This window comes from Scyliorhinus canicula, chromosome 24 (genome assembly GCF_902713615.1).
Source record: "Scyliorhinus canicula chromosome 24, sScyCan1.1, whole genome shotgun sequence".
Taxonomy (NCBI): Eukaryota; Metazoa; Chordata; class Chondrichthyes; order Carcharhiniformes; family Scyliorhinidae; genus Scyliorhinus; species Scyliorhinus canicula.
Genome location: NC_052169.1, coordinates 9,563,422 through 9,583,026, shown reverse-complemented (window position 1 = coordinate 9,583,026; position 19,605 = coordinate 9,563,422). Strand labels below are relative to the sequence as shown.

Below are 19,605 nucleotides of genomic sequence, written 5' to 3'. Positions count from 1 at the left end.
GTAGAGCAGTTTGAGAATCCAGTGCTCAAGAAAAATGTTTTTGTTTCTTGGCGGTGTGTTAACGAGCCATTTGATGAAGAGCAGGTCAGGATTACAATAAATGCCAGGCAGTGATGAGGATTCGAAGCTTTGATGAATCCTTACTCTTCCTCCTATAGCCATGATGTGGCGATGCCGGCGTTGGACTGGGGTGAGCACAGTAAGAAGTCTTACAACGCCAGGTTAAAACCCAACAGGTTTGTTTGGAATCACTAGCTTTCGGAGCGCAGCTCCTTCCTCAGTTGAAGGTAATCTTCACCTGAGGAAGGAGCAGTGCTCCGAAAGCTAGTGATTTTAAATAAACCTATTGAACTTTAACCTAGTGGTGTAAGACTTCTTACTGTGTTCCTCCTATAGGCTTAGGAGTACTTACGTCAGGGGGAGGCACACGGTAGCACAGTGGTTCGCACTCTTGCTTCACAGCACCAGAGACACGGGTTCGATTCCCGGATTGGGTCACTGGCTGCGGGGGAGTCTGCACGTTCTTCCCGTGTCTGCGTGGGCTTCCTCCAGTTTTCTCCCACAAGTCCCGAAAGACGTGCTTGTTAGGTGAATTGGACATTCTGAATTCTCCCTCAGTGTACCCAAACAGGCGCCGGAATGTGGCGACTAGGGGATTTTCACAGTAACTTCATTGCAGTGTTAATGTAAGCCTAATAATAAGCTTTATTAGTATCACAAGTCGGCTTACATTAACACTGCAATGAAGTTACTGTGAAAATCTCCTCGTCGCCACATTCCGGCGCCTGTTCGGGTACACAGAGGGAGAATTCAGAATGTCCAATTCACCTAACAAGCATGTCTTTCGGGACTTGTGGGGGAAGACTGGAGGAAGCCCACGCAGAGACGGGAAGAACGTGCAGACTCCCCCGCAGACAGTGACCCAATCCGGGAATCGAACCCGGGTCTCTGGTGCTGTGAAGCAAGAGTGCTAACCACTGTGCTACCGTGCCGCCGCCCCTGACGTCAGTACTCCGAGGCCCATAAGGAGGAACACAGTACTTGTGACACTAATAAAGATAATTATTATTATTATCTGTCGCCTCTTTCCACCCCCCCCCACTGCTGGAACCTCAGAGCTTGAGGGCCTCGACCCCAAAATATGAGGATGCCTCCACATAGAACGGACAGTTAATTGGATTTCCCTTTCATTTTCGATATGGCTTCGGAACTAAGTGGGGGTAGAAACCCAATGTGAAGTTCCCGTCGACGAACATCCCTTATTCTCTCCGCGTTTGCTGGACGTAATGCACTGTTAACCTGACAGATCTCCCAAAGCCCAGTGATCCCACAACCCTTCTGTGTCACTGAACCAGATGTCCTGTGTTAAGCCAAGAGGAGACGCACACTCTTATCTGCTGTCCATTTGATAGCGTTTTGATCAGGTTTACTGCCAGCACTGGGCTCGTTAGCAGGTAAAATCAGATTATGTCAAGTCCAGTCCTGAGCTTTGGCGAAAGTCACGGCCACGTTATGAATGTAGTTATTTTCTGAGTGTAGTGCGGAGGCGCCGATTATAGAGGGTGATAGACACGCATCGCCTTCATTGATATCTATGAAGATGATCCTTTGAAACTCATGGTGATGCAGGATAGAGGGGGCCATCCACCATTGAGAAACTCCGCTCCCCTTTGAATGCCCAACTTCTTCATAAGCAGGGCCAGAGGTTCTCCATGAACCAGTGGCCCAGAATCCTGGAACAGATTTAAGATATTTGCCAAAAGAACCAGAGGTGAGCTGAGGAAACAGCGCGCCGGAACCCCTCAGCGCAGCGCGAGATCTTGATGCCGGCACCCCAGGGCCTGATCCCTGTCGTGTAAAAAAAAAAACACAGCCAAGGTGGCACTGCCAGGGTGCCTGGGTGGCACAGGCAGAGCCAGGGTCCCGCCCTAAGCGCCTGGGGGGGCCTCCGATCCTCTGGGAGACCCCCACATGTACCGTTCCATCTGGTCCCCATCTGTGGGGCGAGGGTACTAGATCACAGCCTTGGTTAGACCTCGGGAACACCTATTAGAGTGAGACTCGCTTTAATATGCAGATTTGCCAGAAAGTGGTGTCCCCCCCCCACCCCCTCACTCCACAATTAGATCTCACGAGACGTGTCGATCCCAGAAGAGGGATCTCCCAGCATCTACTGGCCGCACTACGCTGCTTTTCGGGCGGCCGATAGGTCTCGCCGTATGTTTTATTTGCAATGTATCTATGCAATCTCTGTACGCTTCCAACCCTGCCCTCCTCCACTTCTTCTGTCATCCCGAGCACTGTGTCTTTAAGCATCGAGGCCCCAACTCCGGAATTCCTTCCCTCACCCTTCCCACCTCCCCACCTTTCATTTGTGGCCAGCCTGTCCCTCATGTGGCTCAGCTCCACGTTTTGTTTGCTGATGCTTCTCCGGATGGCTTGGGATGATTTACTACGTTAACCGTGCTGCCTTACTGCTGTAACAGCTGCTGTCAGAGAGCCTGTTGCGAGGGCTCATCGAATGGAGATTCCAAACTCAGTTCCGCCCTCGGAGCTTCACACGCGGGTTCAGTGGCTGTCAGCAGGGCAGCAGGGTAGCATGGTGGTTAGCATAAATGCTTCACAGCTCCAGGGTCCCAGGTTCGATTCCCGGCGGGGTCACTGTCTGTGTGGAGTCTGCACGTCCTCCCCCTGTGTGCGTGGGTTTCCTCCGGGTGCTCCGGTTTCCTCCCACAGTCCAAAGATGTGCGGGTTAGGTGGATTGGCCATGCTAAATTGCCCGTAGTGTCCTAATAAAAGTAAGGTTGGGGGGGGTTGTTGGGTTACGGGTATAGGGTGGATACGTGGGTTTGAGTAGGGTGATCATGGCTCGGCACAACATTGAGGGCCGAAGGGCCTGTTCTGTGCTGTACTGTTCTATGTTCTATGTTCTAAGTGTGAGGGATTCGCCTCCTGTTTTTGCAGGAGGATCTAGCGCATGGGTTTGCTGTGTCAAATAGCCCCAAAGGATTTTATTCAAAACTTTCTCAGAATATGGGCGTCACTGGCTAAGGCCAGCATTTGTTCCCTATCCATAATGTGAGCCGCCTTCTTGAAACGCTGCAGTCCATGTCATGTAGGTACATCCATGTAGGAACATGCTGTTAGGGAGGGAGTTCCAGGATTTTGACCCAGCAACGATGAAGGAACAGCCGATGTATTTCCAAGTCAGGAGGGTGTGAGGTTTGGAGGGCAACCTCCAGCCGGTGGTCTTCCCATGTGTCTGCTGCCCTGGGCTTACTCGGTGGCAGAGGCCACAACTTTGGAAGGTGGTGCCCAAGAAGCTTTTGTCAGTGCATCTTGTAGGTGGTGCACACGGCTGCCACTGTGTGTCGGTGGTTGGAGAGAGTGAATGTTTCTGGGTGAGGTGCCAATCAAGCTTTGTCCTGGATGGTGTCGAGCTCCTTGAGGTTTGTTGGAGCTGCACCCATCCAGGGAAGTGGAGAGTGTTCCATCGCACCTCTGACTTGTGCATTGTGGATGGTGGACATGCATTGGGGAGATAGGGGGTGAGTTACTCGCCACAGAATTCCCAGCCCCCTGACCTGCTCTTGTAGCCACAGTATTTGTATGGCTAGTCCAGTCCAATTCAGTTTCTGATAAATGGTAACCCCCAGGATGTTGGTAGATACCATGCATCTATCTATGCACAGCAATGCAGGACATAAATGTTGGCCTAGCCAGTGAGGACGACATCCTGTTAAAGAATAAAACCAAAGGGGAAACATCCCATGCAGCTCCTAGGTTTCCCATGATCCTCAGTACGCTGTCTATTCAATCGTGACTAACGTCTGGTCAAAGATTTATTCTGTTATAAAATCATAGAATCCCGGTAGTGCAGAAGGAGGACCTTCGAGTCGCACCGACCCTGCGAAAGACCACCTTACCCAGGCCCACTCCCCAGTCCCATTTCCCATAAACCCACAGTCTAACTTGCACATCCCTGGACACTAAGGGACAATTGATCATGGCCAATGCACCGAACCTGCACATCTTTGGACTGTGGGAGGAAACCCACGCAGACGCGGGGAGAACGTGCAGACCTCCGCACAGACAGTCAGCCAAGGCAGGAATCGAACCCGGGACCCTGGCGCTGTGAGGCAGCAGTGCTAACCGCCGCCCCTAAATTTGGGGAAAGGTATGCCGAGCTGTCTGTCCTCACCTGGGCACACGGGGATTGGCTGTGCAGAGAGGGTGAGTCCATGCCTCCTGATGAGCAAGTGTGTTCACAGATTGGCTTTGAGGACGGAGAGCTGTGTTGGACGGGGGAGAACACTTCCAATTTTTCCTCTGCCAAGCACACCAGGAAGCCGATCAGCGGAGAAAGGTTTACACTTATCGAACGCCTCATCATTCCTCTGAGACTGCAGTCATTGATCGCATTCAGCCGATTGTGGCAGCCGCTCTTCGTGAGGAAAGACTTGTATTTATATAGCGCCGTTAACATCCACTGGTCATCTGAGTGATTTGCATTCTATTAAGACCCCCCCCCCCCAAGTGCCTTCACTATGTGAGAAATTCAGCATCTGTATTTTGTGTGCAGTAATCTCCCACAAACCATTTGTCATAACGAGTAGATAATCTGTGTTCGTGGTGTTGGTTGAGGGGATGAAATTTGACCAGGGGCTCCAGGGGAACTGCCTCGCTTCTCTTTGAAGCAGGGCTGTGAGATTCTTTCCTGTCCACCCGAGAGTGCGGGGCGCTGGATTAATGCAGAGGTTCCCAGCCGGTGTTCCGCGGCGGGCACACTGGTGCGATGCCAAGGCTCCACAAGCGAAATGAGACTCAAGATTAAACATGAATTAAAATCGAGTAGATCCTGGGCGCGATTCTCCGAAATGGAGCCGTTCGCGCCGACGTGAACGCCGTCGCGTTTCACAACGTCGCGAAACGGGCGCGGGGACTACAGATTCTGGCCCCCACAGGGGGCCAGCACGGTGCTGGAGCGGTTCACACCACTCCAGCCTCCCTGCCCGGCGCCAAATGGGCGCCACGCCAACTCGCGCATGCGCAGTTGGGCCACGCCAACCCACGCGTGGGACTTCCTCAGCGCGCCGGCCCCGACGCAACATGGCGTAGGGATTCAGGGGCCGGCCGCGTAATAAAGTAGGGCTGGGGCTGGGGAGGCCGGCCCGCCGATCGGTGGGCCCCGATCGTGGGACAGACCCCATTGGTGGCCCACCCCCCGGTGAAGGAGCGTTTTCCCCGTCCCACAGGCCACACCCAACCCTTCGTGCAGAGTTCCCGCCGGCAGCTACCAGGTGTGAATGGCGCCGGCAGGACTCTACCGTTTCCATGCGGCCGCTTGGCCCATCAAGGCCGGAGAATTGGCGGCCCGGCAGCGGACAGTGGCCCACAACTGGCACCGCGACAAACGTGCCGGCGCAAATGGCGGCGATTCTCCGCTCCTCGGAGAATCGCCTGCCGGCGTCGGACCGGCGCCGCGGGGAAAAATGGCACGGACGGCGATTTCCCCATACGGAGCGGCATGGGAGAATCGCGACCTTAATCTTCGTTTTCAGTTCCGCGGTCGGCACCCCCGGGTCACTATGAACCTCAGGCCCCCGTGCGTGTGGCAGCCAACAATGGGCCGCACATGCGTCGGCCTGGTCCTGACTGAAGTCAAAAATCAGAACCGTGCGAAAGCTGCCCTTTCCCGTCCAACGCGCGCACAGGAGATCCCGGGTTCTTTGGGAATTGGAGATGTCAACCACGGAGTGAAGACCAAGGCTCCGTGTGCCTGCACAAAAACGCAAAAAGAAGCATGGGAGACGGAGGGAGGTAGAAACGGAACAGGAGCACGGCACGGTGGCATAGTGGTCAGCACTGCTGCGTCAGTACGCCGAGGTCCCAGGTTCGATCCCGGCTCTGGGCCACTGTCCGTGTGGCGTTGGCACATTCTCCCCGTGTTTGCGTGGATTTCGCCCCCACAACCCAAAGACGTGCAGGGTAGGTGGATTGGCCACGCTAAATTGCTCCATATTTGGAAAATAAATTTTTTAAAAGGGGAGAAGACAGTGAGAAGCGGAAAAAAAAAGTTCCCAGTGAAGGAAGAAGACAGAGGTAAGAAACGTTAACCAAGAAAGTTAAAGAAAGGGGAAAGTGGCTCCAATATTGTATTTGACGTGCAAATGGTAACAAGGCTTTCACGCCTTAAGCCAATGAAAATTGTATTAAATGGTGGCTTGACATGTTTTTGGAAGATTTTAGAGATTAAAGGCTTTTGCGAGAGGGCAGTTCAGTTGGGGGAAAACAGGTGTGCCTCAAAGTTTATGGCGTAAAGGTGTGCCGCAACGTAAGAGAGGTTGGGAATCACTAAGCTAATGTTACACCCGAGAGATGGCCCCTCTGACAAGCCCATCGCAATCAGGTGTACAGCGGTGTGAGAAAGGACCGGTTCTCCCAGTTTTGGCAGCGTTTGGTTGGGGGACAGATGTTGACAGATGGGGGACACATCTGGCGAGCGCTCCTCCCTTTTAATAGCCCCGTGGAAATGTCCACCCTCACTTTAGGTGCTGGATCAATCGAGAGGGGGCTCATTGGTTCATCTGAAGAATGGCTCCTCGGCAGTGCAGCCCTCCCTCGATGCTGCACTGTGAACCTGGAATGAGGTGATCGCATCCTGAAGTGAAACTCTGAGCTGCTGGCTCGGGAGATGACAGCACTGCCGGCTAAGCCAAGCTGACACTTGAATCCGCATGATTTCTCTGTCGCGACTCCCCAGTATGAGTGGCCGCTGCCGAGGGATGTCACATCCTGGGCCAGGCAACACCAAAGGTGATGGGGACGTGGGGATGGGGAAGCTGGATCTCCGCATGGGTCACCCCCGTAACCAGTTCCAGTCCTGCACATTGCGTGCTAACTGCGCTTGAGCGGCGTAAACCTTCTCCGAAGTAAATTATTCCTCTACTGGAGACACCGTTGGAGTTGGTGTGAGGGTCAGAGCAATCTGTGGCTTTATAGATTCATAGAATTTACAGTGCAAAAAGAGGCCATTCGGCCCATCGAGTCTGCACCGGCTCCCGGAATGAGCACCCTACCCATGGTTAACACCTCCACCCTATCCCCATAACCCAGCAACCCCACCCAACACTAAGGGCAATTTTGGACACTAAGGGCAATTTATCACGGCCAATCCACCTAACCTGCACATCTTTGGACTGTGGGAGGAAACCAGAGCACCCGGAGGAAACCCACGCAGACACGGGGAGGATGTGCAGACTCCCCACAGACAGTGGGCCAGCGGGGAATCGAACCTGGGACCCTGGAGCTGTGAAGCCATTGTGCTATCCACAATGCTACTGAAGCTCCATCGTCGTCTGCGGCCTCCAGTGTGACTGGGGCCAGAATGTTAACTGCCCTATGGGCGACTTGCTGGGAGGCAGACTAGCCAGTGTCATGCCAGGGAGCCGTGTTGGGAGGGCCAATGTAGGCCCATTGCTGAGCCATTTTACCTGCGGGGAAAACAGCAGGGGCTCTACTTGGCAAGCGACCAATTTGATTAATGATTGATTCCAATTAGAAGTTGGTTCCCTGGGCCACCGGCATTTACCAGCACCCCACTTACTTGGAGCAACCTGCCAGCTTTGTCCGGGGATGGGGAGGGGGTGCGGGAGAAGGGTGTGCCTTCATATCCAGTGGTTTCAAAGTCCAAGAAGGGGGATGCAACTACTTGTTAATAGGATCCAAGCTGGTTGATGAAGCACAAACCAAGAGGTGGAGCATTTCTTTATAGAGAGGGTTAATTGACCTGTTCAGTTTACCAGCTCTCCTCCCACTCAACCCAGTGTCCCAAATATCCCCCATTTAAATGTGCTCAGTTAATACCCATTATCTGTTCCTCTTAACTGTAACAATGTTATTCGACATGTAATAGGAAACTAAAGGTTGTTTTAAGGGATGAAAATGAAATGAAATGAAAATTGCTTATTGTCACAAGTAGGCTTCAATGAAGTTACTGTGAGAAGCCCCTAGTCGCCACATTCCGGCGCCTGTTCGGGGAGGTTGGTACTGGATTCTGTTTATATTGATAAATGTTATAGAAATAAGGTATAGTTTTAAGTGGGTTTAATTTAATGTTTCTGTGTCCGGAAGGGTCAAACCTATAGTTAGATTCATGCTGGACAAAGGTGTTTGTCTGTGTGGGGATTGGTTTCAATTCCAACTGTGATTCTATTGTGCTTAGAGAGGGCTATGGTGTGATGAGTAAATAAACCAGCAGCGGTTGCTTAGTAACTCGGGTTTTGTAAGGTAAAGGAGCTTTTTAAATTTTCGTTTGGCTAATTTGATTGCAGTTGGAGATAGATAGTGAGAGAGAAGACAGCTCCTCTAGAGGCAGTTGATTTTAGAAAGCTAAAGAGGGAACATCTCTCTCAGCCTTGCTAGAAGAAAAACCATACTATGGAGTAATGGTTAAGAAAGCAGATGCCATAAATCTGAATTCCAGCTAGTTAAGAAAACTAGAGAAATGAAGGGAAGGTTCCAAGAAGCCTGGAGTGAACGGAACAGAGGAAACTAGGAGTCGGAACAGATTGCTGTTTGGTAAAGTCACAACAGAGAGGTGAAAAGGCATTGGATCGTGAGAGGCCGGAAAGGCATCTGCGGCAATGCGAAGGTTTGTGAGAAATTACTAGTCAGGGAGGCATTATTTGAAATAATTGTGGAAATCGTTAGCTGAACTTCGGAGGTTGTGTAGAGCCCTTAAGGCAAAGGAAACCTGAAGGGAAAGATAGAAAACCGGAAAGCGAAACCTTGATAGAAGCAACTTGGGAAAGCATAGTTTAAAAGAAAATTTGAAAATGTGACTTTTGAAAGCGGAATTTGAAATCACCCGTGTGGAAGCCAGGGGTCAGTGATACGAGGTGGCTCTCGGTATAAGAATTATCGGGGGGGGGGGGGGAAGCTGGGAAATTTTGAAGCAAAATCCACTACATTCAATTGCGTTCAGAGAGGAATGTGTCTGACCACAATCATCTTGTGTGCTTAGAAGGGACTTTGTGTTACTGAGACTGTTATAGTTTAAGATGTGCTTTGTAATTCACGTAAATCTTAAAATCTTTGTGTGATTGTTAAGCAGGGAGTAAAGGAGCATTGTAGTATTCTTTTTTGATGTTTGATAACTTTTTTTGCTCTTGTTGAAACTAATTGGCGTTCCTGTGACTCTATTCCTCCACGTGTTGTTTTAAAAAGTAAAAATCATTCTGAGATCTTCCCGTCCAGTTATAACATCAACTGGGAACCATTGCCTCTGGCACGAAAGGGAAAATGCCGGAAAATCTCAGCAAGTCTGGCAGCATCTTTAGGGAGAGAAAAGATATAACGTTTCGAGCCCAATGGCTCTTTGTCAAAGCCTCTGGCAGCTCATTCCAGATGGTCACCACCCTCTGTGTGAAGAAATTTCACCTCTGGTCTCTTTTGTATCTCCCCCCTCTCACCTGAAACCTATGCCCTCCAGTTCTAGACCCCTCTACCTTTGGGAAAAGATGTTGACTATCTACCTTATCTATGCCCTTCATTATTTCGATAGCCACAAAACCGTTATGTGACCCGATGGAAAAATAGATTCTATTTTGTCATTTTAATATATCTCAAATTTGGCTCAGCTGGCTGGACAGCTGGTTCGTGATGCGGAGCAACGCCAACAGCGCGGGTTCAATTCCCGAACCAGTTGAGGTTATTCATGAATGGTGGTGAATCTGTGGAACTCTTTGCCGCAGAAGGCTGGGGAGGCCAAATCACTGAATGTCTTTAAGACAGAGATGGATAGGTTCTTGATTAATAAGGGGATCAGGGGTTATGGGGAAAAGGCAGGAGAATGGCGATGAGAATATATCAGCCGTGATTGAATGGCGGAGCAGACTAGATGGGCCGAGTGGTCTAATTCTGCTCCTATGTCTTATGGTCTTCTCAATCTTGATCCTCAGGTTAAATCACCGCCAGCCAGCTCTCTCGCCATGGGGAGAGCAGCCTATGGCCCTGTGGGACTGTGGCGACATTAACATTTACAATTTGCCTGCATCATCAATACTCGGTTCAACATCTTAATGGAGCGTCAACACCGATATCTCGTCCATTCGCCAGTAACCTGATGGATTAGTGCCTCCATTTAAACAGCGGGCAAAGGAATTTCACACAGAAGTGTTAAGTGACTGGATAATAATCACACAGTGTGTGATATCCAGACTACAGATTTCACAGTGACACACACAGTCTGAACCACTCGCTCACATTAACATCCAAAGAGTGTGGAATCCCAGAAGAGGCAATTAATTCCGCATTGCTGTGTCTCCAAGGCCGACGAAGACAAGGTGGGCCGAAGGGCCTCTTTCTGTACTGTACCTGATGAGCCACAATCTTCAATCATGGTTTCAGCCCAGATTCCACTTGTGGTTCCGGCCTCGCCGTCTGTCACGTTTCCTGAGCCTGAGGATTGGGCGGCACGGGTAGCGCGGTGGGCGTCATGGTGGCACAGTGGTCAGCACTGCTGCCTCACAGCTCCAGGGTCCCGAGTTCGATTCCGACCTCGTGTGACTGTCTGTGTGGAATTAGCACTGTCTCCCCGTGTCCGCCTGGGTTTCCTCCGGGTGCTCCGGTTTTCCTCCCACAGTCCAAAGATGCGCAGGTTAGGTGGGTAGGCCACGCTAAATTGTCCGAAGGTTAGGTGGGGGTAGGGCCTACGTTTAGGGTCTATGTGTGGTGCTCTTCCGGAGGGTTGGTGCAGAATCGATGGGCCGAATGGCCTCCTTCTGCACTGCAGCGATTCTGTGGTTGCTTTTTTATATTTAAGTAATAAGTACGGCCTTTATCGAAAATAACAGAAGGAAAAGTGTTTTGTAATTTTGGCGAGGATTTGGGTCTTCAGTCCTCAGCTCAGGAACAGTTGGCGGAGGAGCAGTATTGTCCGTGTGTGGCTGAGCAGGCCTTCTCTATTCTCTTTTGCGTATCAGAATGGCTGTTAAACGCAACTGGGAGAACAGGCTGCCCTCGTCTTGAGATAGCCTTCAAATTGATATTTGTTTTTTAAATTTAGAGTACCCAATTTTTTTTCTCCAATGAAGGGGAAATTTAGCGTGGCCAATCCACCTACTCGCACATCTTTGGGTTGTGTGGGGGGGGGGGGGGGGGGGGGGCAGCACAGTGGCACAGTGGGTTAGCCCCGCTGCCTCACGGCGCTGAGGTCCCAGGTTCGATCCCGGCTCTGGGTCACTGTCCGTGTGGAGTTTGCACATTCTCCCCGTGTCTGCGTGGGTTTCACCCCCACAACCCAAAGATGTGCAGGGTAGGTGGATAGGCCACGCTAAATTGCCCCTTCATTGGAAAATATTAATTGGTTACTCTAAATATTTTTAAAAAAAATTATTTTGGGTTGGTTGGGGGGGGGGGGGCGAAACCCACGCAAACACGGGGAGAATGTGCAAACTCCACACGGACAGTGACCCAGAGCCGGGATCGACCCTGGGACCTCGGCGCCGTGAGGTAGCAGGGCTAATCCACTGCGCCACCGTACTGCCCTCGGTATTTTTCTTTTTGTTCATTCTTTTGGCCAAGCACCGGCTGGCAAGGCCTGTATCTATTGCCGATTCCCATCGCCCTCAAGGAGATGCTGATGATTCACCTTTGGGAAAAGCTGCGGTCCTTACTGTGGTGTGAGAAGATGACCGTATCCCAACGAGGAGTCTGCAGCTTCAAGCGAGGAAAGGAGCGGAAAGTAGCACCAGGAATAACTGTGGAACTGTCCAGTAAAGGCCAAGAGGCCCACAAAATCCTAGCTTGACTGCTAAGTTGCAGAATTGTAACATGGGACGGTTTCACTGATCTATACTCCCAAGGTTGCCTCAGCTATCCGTGCATATTCCAGGCCAGAGATACGTAGAGCTGTCTTCTTTATTATTTTTCTCTCCATCTTTTTACCTCTTATCCTTTCCCTTTTTTTCACGTTCAGAATGGGAGTCTGGCCTGGAATGATGATGCTGATGGCGGACGAGCAAGGGAGGCTGCCAAAGACTTCGCAAAGGTCGGACGTTTTCTTTTGTTTCCTCTCTGTTTTGCACCTGGGCAGGACCAGGACTGGTTGTCCTGGGGGAATATTTGGTAGAGTGGTTGCTGGGAATGTGTTTCAACAAAAATGGCAGGAGGATGGGAACCTAGCAACGGAATCGGAGGAAGGGGGGGGGGGGGGGGGGGGGAATGAGGATAAGAACAAAAGGCAAAAGGGACAATAAGAAAATTGATGGGCAGAGAAACCAAGGGCCAAAATTAAACAGGGCCAGTGAAAAAAATAATGGGAACAGGGCAAGTAATGTTACAATAATAATCATCTTTATTATTGTCACAAGTAAGCTTACATTAACGCCGCAATGAAGTTACTGTGAAAATCCCCTAGTCGCTACATTCCGGCGCCTGTTCGCGTACACTGAGGGAGACTTCAATTCACCGAACAAGCACTTCTTTTGGGACTTGTAGGAGGAAACGGGAGTGCCCGGAGGAAACCCACGCAGACACGGGGAGAACGTACAGACTCCGCACAGACAGTGACCCAAGCCCGGGAATCGAACCTGCTAACCACTGTGCCAAAGGCAAAGAGTGAGGCCGTGTGCCTTAATGCGTGGAGCATTCGCAATAAAGTGGATGAATGAATCGCGCAAATAGATGTGAATGGGTATGATATAGTCGGGATTACAGAGACGTGGCTGCAGGGTGACCAGGGATGGGGGACTGTACATAGAAACAAAGAAAATGGAGTCGGGGGGAGGCCATTTGGCCCTTCGCGCCTGCTTTGCCATTCATTATGATCATGGCTGATCATCAAGTTCACTCCCCTGATCCCGCCTTCTCCCCATATCCGTTGATCCCTTCAGCCCCAAGAGCTCTATCTGATTCCTTCTTGAAATTACACAACATTTTGGCCTCAACTACTTTCTAAGGCAGTGAATTCCACAGATTCGCCACTGTCTGGGTGAAGAAATTCCTCCTCACCTCAGTCCTAAAAGTTTTACCCCTGATCCTCAAACTATGACCCCTAGTTCTGGACTCCCCCACCATCGGGAACATTCTTTCTGAATCCCCCTTGTCAAATCCTGTTTTGTATGCTTCTGTGAGATCCCCTCTCACTCTTCTAAACTCCAATCAATATAATCCTAACTGACTTAGTCTCTCCTCATATGACAGTCCCGCCATCCCAAGAATCAGCCTGGCTAATCTTGGCTGCAATCCCTCCATAGCAGAACATCCTTCCCTCAGATAAGGACACCAAAACTGCCCACAATACTCCAGGTGCGACCTCACCAGGTCCCTATACAGCCAGGGATATTCAGTATTTTGAAAGGACAGATAAGAGGCAAAGGCAGTGGAGATGCATTGGTTGTGAAAGAGAAAATTTAACGCAATAGTGAGGAAGGATATTACCTCTGATGATTTGGAATCTCTCTGGGTAGAGTTGAGAAATACCAAGGGGCAAAAAACATTAGAGGGGGCTGTATACAGACCCCCAAACTGTAGAGGCAATGTCGGGGATGACATTAAGCAGGAAATTATAGATGCATATGATAAAGGAACGTTTGTAATTATGGGTGACTTTAATCTGCATATGAAATGAAATGAAATTAAAATCGCTTATTGTCACAAAAGGCTTCTAATGAAGTTACTATGAAAAGCCCCTAGATATAGATTGGAAAAATCAAATTAATAACCATACAGTAGAGGAGGAATTCCTGGAGTGTGTATGGGATGGTTTTCTGGACCAATATATTGAGGAACCAACTGGAGAACAGGTCATCCTAGATTGGGCAATGAGAAAGAAAGGACTAATTGGCAGTCTAGTTGTGCGAGGCCCCTTGGGGGTGAGCAACCATAATATAACTGAATTCTTCATCCAAGATCGAGAGTGACGTAGTTGGTTGTGAGACTAGGGTCCTGAAACTAAATATGGAAAACTACAATGGTATGAGGTGCGAGTTGGCTGCGATGGATTTGGGGAACGTTACTGAAAAGGGATGACGGTGGATAGGCAATGGCAGACATTGAAAGAGCGTATGAGTGAACTGCAAAAATTGTTCATCCCTGTTTCCACAAGAATAAAACTGGAAAGTTGATCAATCCATGGTTTACAAGGGAAACTAGAGATAGTATTAGATCCAAGGAATAGGCAAACAAATTGGTCAGAAAAAAGGATTAGGAGCATTTTAGAATTCAGCAAGGTATGACCACTTATTTGTTTAAGTGGGGGAAAATGGAGCACGAGAGGAAGCTCGCAGGGAACACAAAAAACGACTGTAAATACTTCTATTGATATGTGAAGAGAAAAGGATTGGTGAAGACAAATGCAGGTCCTTTATAATCCAAAACAGGGGAATGTATAATGGGGAACAAAGAAATGGCTGACTAACTGAATATGTATTTGGTTCTGCCTTCAAAAAGGAGGACACAAATAACGTACCAGAAATGTTGGGGGACGCAGGGTTTACTGAGCGGGAAGAACTGAAGGAAATCAATATTAGTAGCGAAATGGCGGTGGGATTTGAACCCGCGTCCCCGAGTCCAGTGACGATCCCACTATGCCAACACCTCCCATCTTCCAAGATTCCATAGGCTCTGGAATAGTTCCTACAGATTGGAGGGTAGCTAATGTAACCCCACTATTTAAAAAGGGAGGTAAGAGAGAAAATAGGGAATTATAGACCATTCAGCCCGACGTCACGAGTGGGGGAACTGTGAGAATCCAAAGTGAAAGATTTAATGGCAGAGCACTGGGAAAATAGTTGCAGGACTGGACAGAGTCGGGAATTTGTGGAATTACGAAAGGGAAATCAGTTTGACAAATCTACTGGAATTCTTTGAGGATATAACTAGTCGTGTTGACAAGCGAGAACCACTGAATGTGGTTTATTTGCACTTTCAGAAGACTTTTGAGAAGTGATTAGCGTGTAAAATTAAAGGGCATGGGATTGGAGGTGGTGTATTGAGATGGAGATTGGGCAGCACGGTAGCACAGTGGTTAGCACAATTACTTCACTGCTCCAGGGTTCGATTCCCGGCTTGGGTCACTGTCTGTGCGGAATCTGCACATTCTTCCCGCGTCTGCGTGGGTTTCCTCCGGGTGCTCCGGTTTCCAAAGATGTACAGGTTCGGTGGATTGGCCATGATAAATTGCTCTTAGTGTCCAAAATTGCCCTCAGTGTTGGGTGGGGTTACAGGGCTATGGGGATAGGGTGGGGGAGTGGGCTTGGGTTGGGTGCTCGTTCCAAGAGCCAGTGCAGACTCGATGGGCCGAATGACCACCTTCTGCACTGTAAATTCTATGAAAACTGATTGGCAGAAAAGAGGAGGAATAAATGGATATTTTTTCAGGTGGCAAGCAGTGACCAGTGGCATACTACAGAGATCAGTGTGAATAGCTGGGGTCCTAGCAACGTATATTAGTGATTTGGATGAGGGAACTAAATGTACTCTATTTAAATTTGCAGATGACACTAAGTTGGGTGGGAGGGTGATCTGTGAGGAGGGTGTAGAGATGTTTCAGTGTGATTTGGGCAAGTAGAATGAATGAGCATGTGCATGGCAGATGTAGTATGATGTGGATAAATGTGGGGTTATCCGCTTGGTAGCAGAAACAGGAAGGTAGATCATTATCTGAATGGCTATAGATTGAGAGAATGGAATGTGCAATGAGACCTGGGTGTCCTCGTACGCCAGTCACTTAAGGTAAGCATTCAGGTGCAGCAGGCGTGAAGAAGGCATGTTATGTTGACCTTCATAGCGTGAGAATTCGAGTACAGGGGCAGGGATGTCTTGCTGGAATTATGCAAAGCCTTGTTGAGCGCACACCTGGAGTATTGTGGGCAGTTTTGGTCTCCTTATCTGAGGGAGGATGTTCTTGCCATGGAGGGAGTGCAGCGAAGGTTTACCAGACTGATACCTGGGATGGCGGGACTGACGTGTGAGGAGCGATTGAATCGGTTAGGATTGTGTTTGCTGGAGTTCAGAAGAATGAGGGTGTATCCCATAGAAAACTACCATTCGAACAGGACTGGACAAGGTAGACGCAGGAAGAATGTTCCCGATGACTGGGGAGTCCAGAACCAAAGGTCACAGCCGAGGATACGAGGTAGACCATTTAGGACTGAGATGAGGAGAAATTTCTTCACCCAGAGAGTGGGTGAGCCTGTGGAATTCACTACCACAGAAAGTAGTTGAGACGGAAACAATGTTTTTTTTCAAGAAAGAGTTAGATATAGCACTTGGGACTAAAGGGATAAAAGAATATGGCGGGGGGGGGTCAGGTTACTTAGTTGGATGATCAGCCATGATCATAATGAATGCAGGCGAAGGGCCGAATGGCCTCCTGCTGCTCCTATTTTCTATGTTTTCTGGTGGATGGGCCAGTTGCCTAATTTCAGCATTTTGGGTTGGGGCCCACTCTGGGTGTGGCGCATAATCGACATGGCTCTCTGTTGACCGCTTCTTGGCGCTCTCTCCTCAACCCTCCGCCTGCATTTGGCTCGGGACCACTGACCCGCTGGTCCGGACCGAAACTATCAGCGAGGTCAATCCCTGAACTGCTCCTTCAACAACCAGGAGACTGAAGGTGCGCCACCTGGGAAATGATCCCCTTTGCACTTCAGGATTGAGGCAGAAGGTCTCCCTCTTCCCTTCCTTTCCCGAAACCACTCTGTCCCCACTCTCTCTTCTCCCCTTTCCCCTCTCCCCTTACAGGAACAGGAGGAAACCATTCAGCCCCTCCAACCTGTCCCGCCATTCGGTGAGATCATGTCTGACGTGTGGCCATGCCCCATAGTCCCGCCTTTCCCCATATCACTCAACACCTTGAATTAACAAAAAATGAATTTATTAATTTTTGCTTCAAAATTAAATCTGGCATCAGTTGGTGTTTTGCAAAAGAGATTTGCAAACTTCTACCACCGTTTGCCTGCATTAGGAATGTTTCCTAATTTCACTTCCGAAAAGACTGGCTTTAATTTTTAGGCTATGTTCCCTCTATCCTCCTTTGGAAATCCATGCACCCCAGCCATTGCCCTCACCACCCCTGTATCCACACCAACGGATAGTCACGCTCAGGATTGCACAGCAAGTGGGGTGTAACTGGCGAGCTCCTCTCCCTCCACCAGTTGCCGCTGCATTGTGCTCCTTGGCCAGGGTCTGTGAATGCCCATCTGTGCCCCGGTCCCAGGTGCTGTACAGGGCAACTTGGATGGAGGGATGGCCGAGGAAGGATAGAGCAGGTGCCGGGCAAAGGTGAAGGGGATAGAACATAGAACATTCCAGCGCAGTACAGGCCCTTCGTCCCTCGATGTTGCGCCGACCTGTGAAACCACTCTAAAGCCCATCTACACTATTCCCTTATCGTACATATGCCTATCCAATGGCCATTTGAATGCGTTGGCGAATCCACTACTGTTGCAGGCAGGGCATTCCACGCCCTCACTACTCTCTGAGTAAATAACCTACCTCTGACATCCGTCCTATATCTATCTCCCCTCAATTTAAAGCTATGTCCCCTCGTGCTGGACATCACCATCTGAGGAAAAAGGCTCTAACTGCCCACCCTATCAAATCCCCTGATCATCTTGTATGCCTCAATTAAGTCACCTCTTAACCTTCTTCTCTCTAACGAAAACGGCCTCAAGTCCCTCAGCCTTTCCTCAGAAGATCTTCCCTCCATACAAGGCAACATCCTGGTAAATCTCCTCTGCACCCGTTCTAATGCTTCCACATCCTTCCTACAATGCGGCGACCAGAACAGCACGCGATACTCCAAATGCGGCCGCACCAGAGTTTTGTACAGCTGCAACAGGACCTCATGGCTCCGAAGCTCAGTCCCTCTACCAATAAAAGCTAACACACCGTACGCCTCCTTAACAACCCTCTCAACCTGGGTGGCAACTTTCAGGGATCTATGTACATGGACACCGAGATCTCTCTGCTCATCCACACTACCAAGGATCTTACCATTAGCCCAGTACTCTGTATTCCTGTTATTCGAAGGCCGTCCGGGTGCCCTTTAGGTCTGGTGTCTGGAGCTTTGACCCCCCTCATGCAGTAATGGCAGGGACTGCAAGTAACTGCCCGATCCGTCTGCGAGAATCACCGAGCTCCATTTGGATGCTCATGCAAGGAGCTGAACAACGCAACATTGCGCGCATGCAGCCAGCCACCCCCCCACTCCCGCCAGTTCCCTTTCCCCAGTGGAAATCACTGCTATCAAACCTATTGATTTGAACCAGGGATGGTCAAGAGGCCAGAATTGAAGGGCGGCACGGTGGCACAGTGGTTAGCACTGCTGCCTCATGGCGCCAAGAACACGGGTTCAATCCCGGCCCCGGGTCACTGTCCGTGTGGAGTTTGCACATTCTCCCCGTGTCTGCGTGGGTCTCCCCCCGCCCAACAACCCAAAGATGTGCAGGGTAGGTGAACTGGCCACGCTAAATTGCCCCTTAATTTGGAAAAATAGAATTGGGTCCTCTAAATTCATTTTTTTTAAAAAGAGGTCACAATTGGAGAATCGAAGCCGTGCGTGGCTGGAGTGGACTGAATATAGTGTGGCAAGACAAACTGTTTCTTCCATTAGACACCTTCACTTCTACCAATTTGGGCTTCTGGGGTTCTGAATAGTGAACAGGTTTTAATAATGGTTAATAAATGGTCCAGATCTCGAGCCCTCGACCTCAAAAGGTGCAGGAAGCCTAGTCCATTAATAATTCCAAAAAAGGAATTGGACAGGTACTTGAGGATGAGGAGTCTACAAGTTGATGGTGGGAGATATGCGATTGAGCCCTTTATGTAAGTCAGCATGGGCCAACAGGCTGAATGGCCTCATTCTGTGGTGTACATTTTTATTAGATTCGAAGCTGCTTGTAAACCTATGTAAACATTCATTTTCTCCATTTGCCAAGGTTCAAAGCCTTTGTAATATGTGGGGTTGCAGGGCCATGTTTTACTTGAGGGAACGCATGGTCATCGAGCTTTATAGCACAGAATGAGGCCCTTCGGCCCATTGATCAAGCTATCCATCTTAGTCTCAATTTCTTGGTCCGTCGCCTTGCCTGCTGTGGCATTTCAAGTGCTTCTTAAATGTTGTGAGGGTTCCAACCTCCACCACCCTTTCAGGCAGCGGGTTCCAGGTCCCCCCCCCCCCCCCCCCCCCACCCACCCTCTGGGTGAAAAGGTTTCTCGAGTACCCTCTAAATCTCCTTCCCCTGTTCACCAACGGGGGGGAAATGGGGAAGGGGAGGAAGTAAAACCCTGAGCCGGTGGGGGCTGAGTGACAAATTGAACCTCTTCCCTTCCCATCTCATCGTGGGATGCTGGTGAACACTGTGTGCTACGAGGAAATAGTGCGCATGCCCGCCCACAGGACCAACCACCACCTGGAGGCTCCCCCCCCCCGAGCCATTCGCCATCCTGGCTTGGAAATACATCGCCGTCCCTGCTACCGCTGGGTCAAAATCCTGGAACTCCCTCCCTAACAGCAATGCGGATGTACCTACACCACGTGGACTGCAGCGGTTCAAGGTGCGCTTCACGAGGGGCAATTAGGGATGGGCAATAGAT

The 19,605-nt window shown here is 49.9% G+C and overlaps 1 protein-coding gene across 1 annotated transcript in view; it reads left to right on the top strand.

Annotated features, from left to right (window-relative positions):
• Positions 1 to 19,605, top strand: part of LOC119956748 (AT-rich interactive domain-containing protein 3B-like) — a 184,461-nt gene that overhangs the window by 75,354 nt on the left and 89,502 nt on the right. The window contains 1 exon segment of the mRNA XM_038784098.1: positions 11,981 to 12,052. Within this exon segment, the coding sequence (XP_038640026.1) occupies positions 11,981 to 12,052 (72 nt within the window).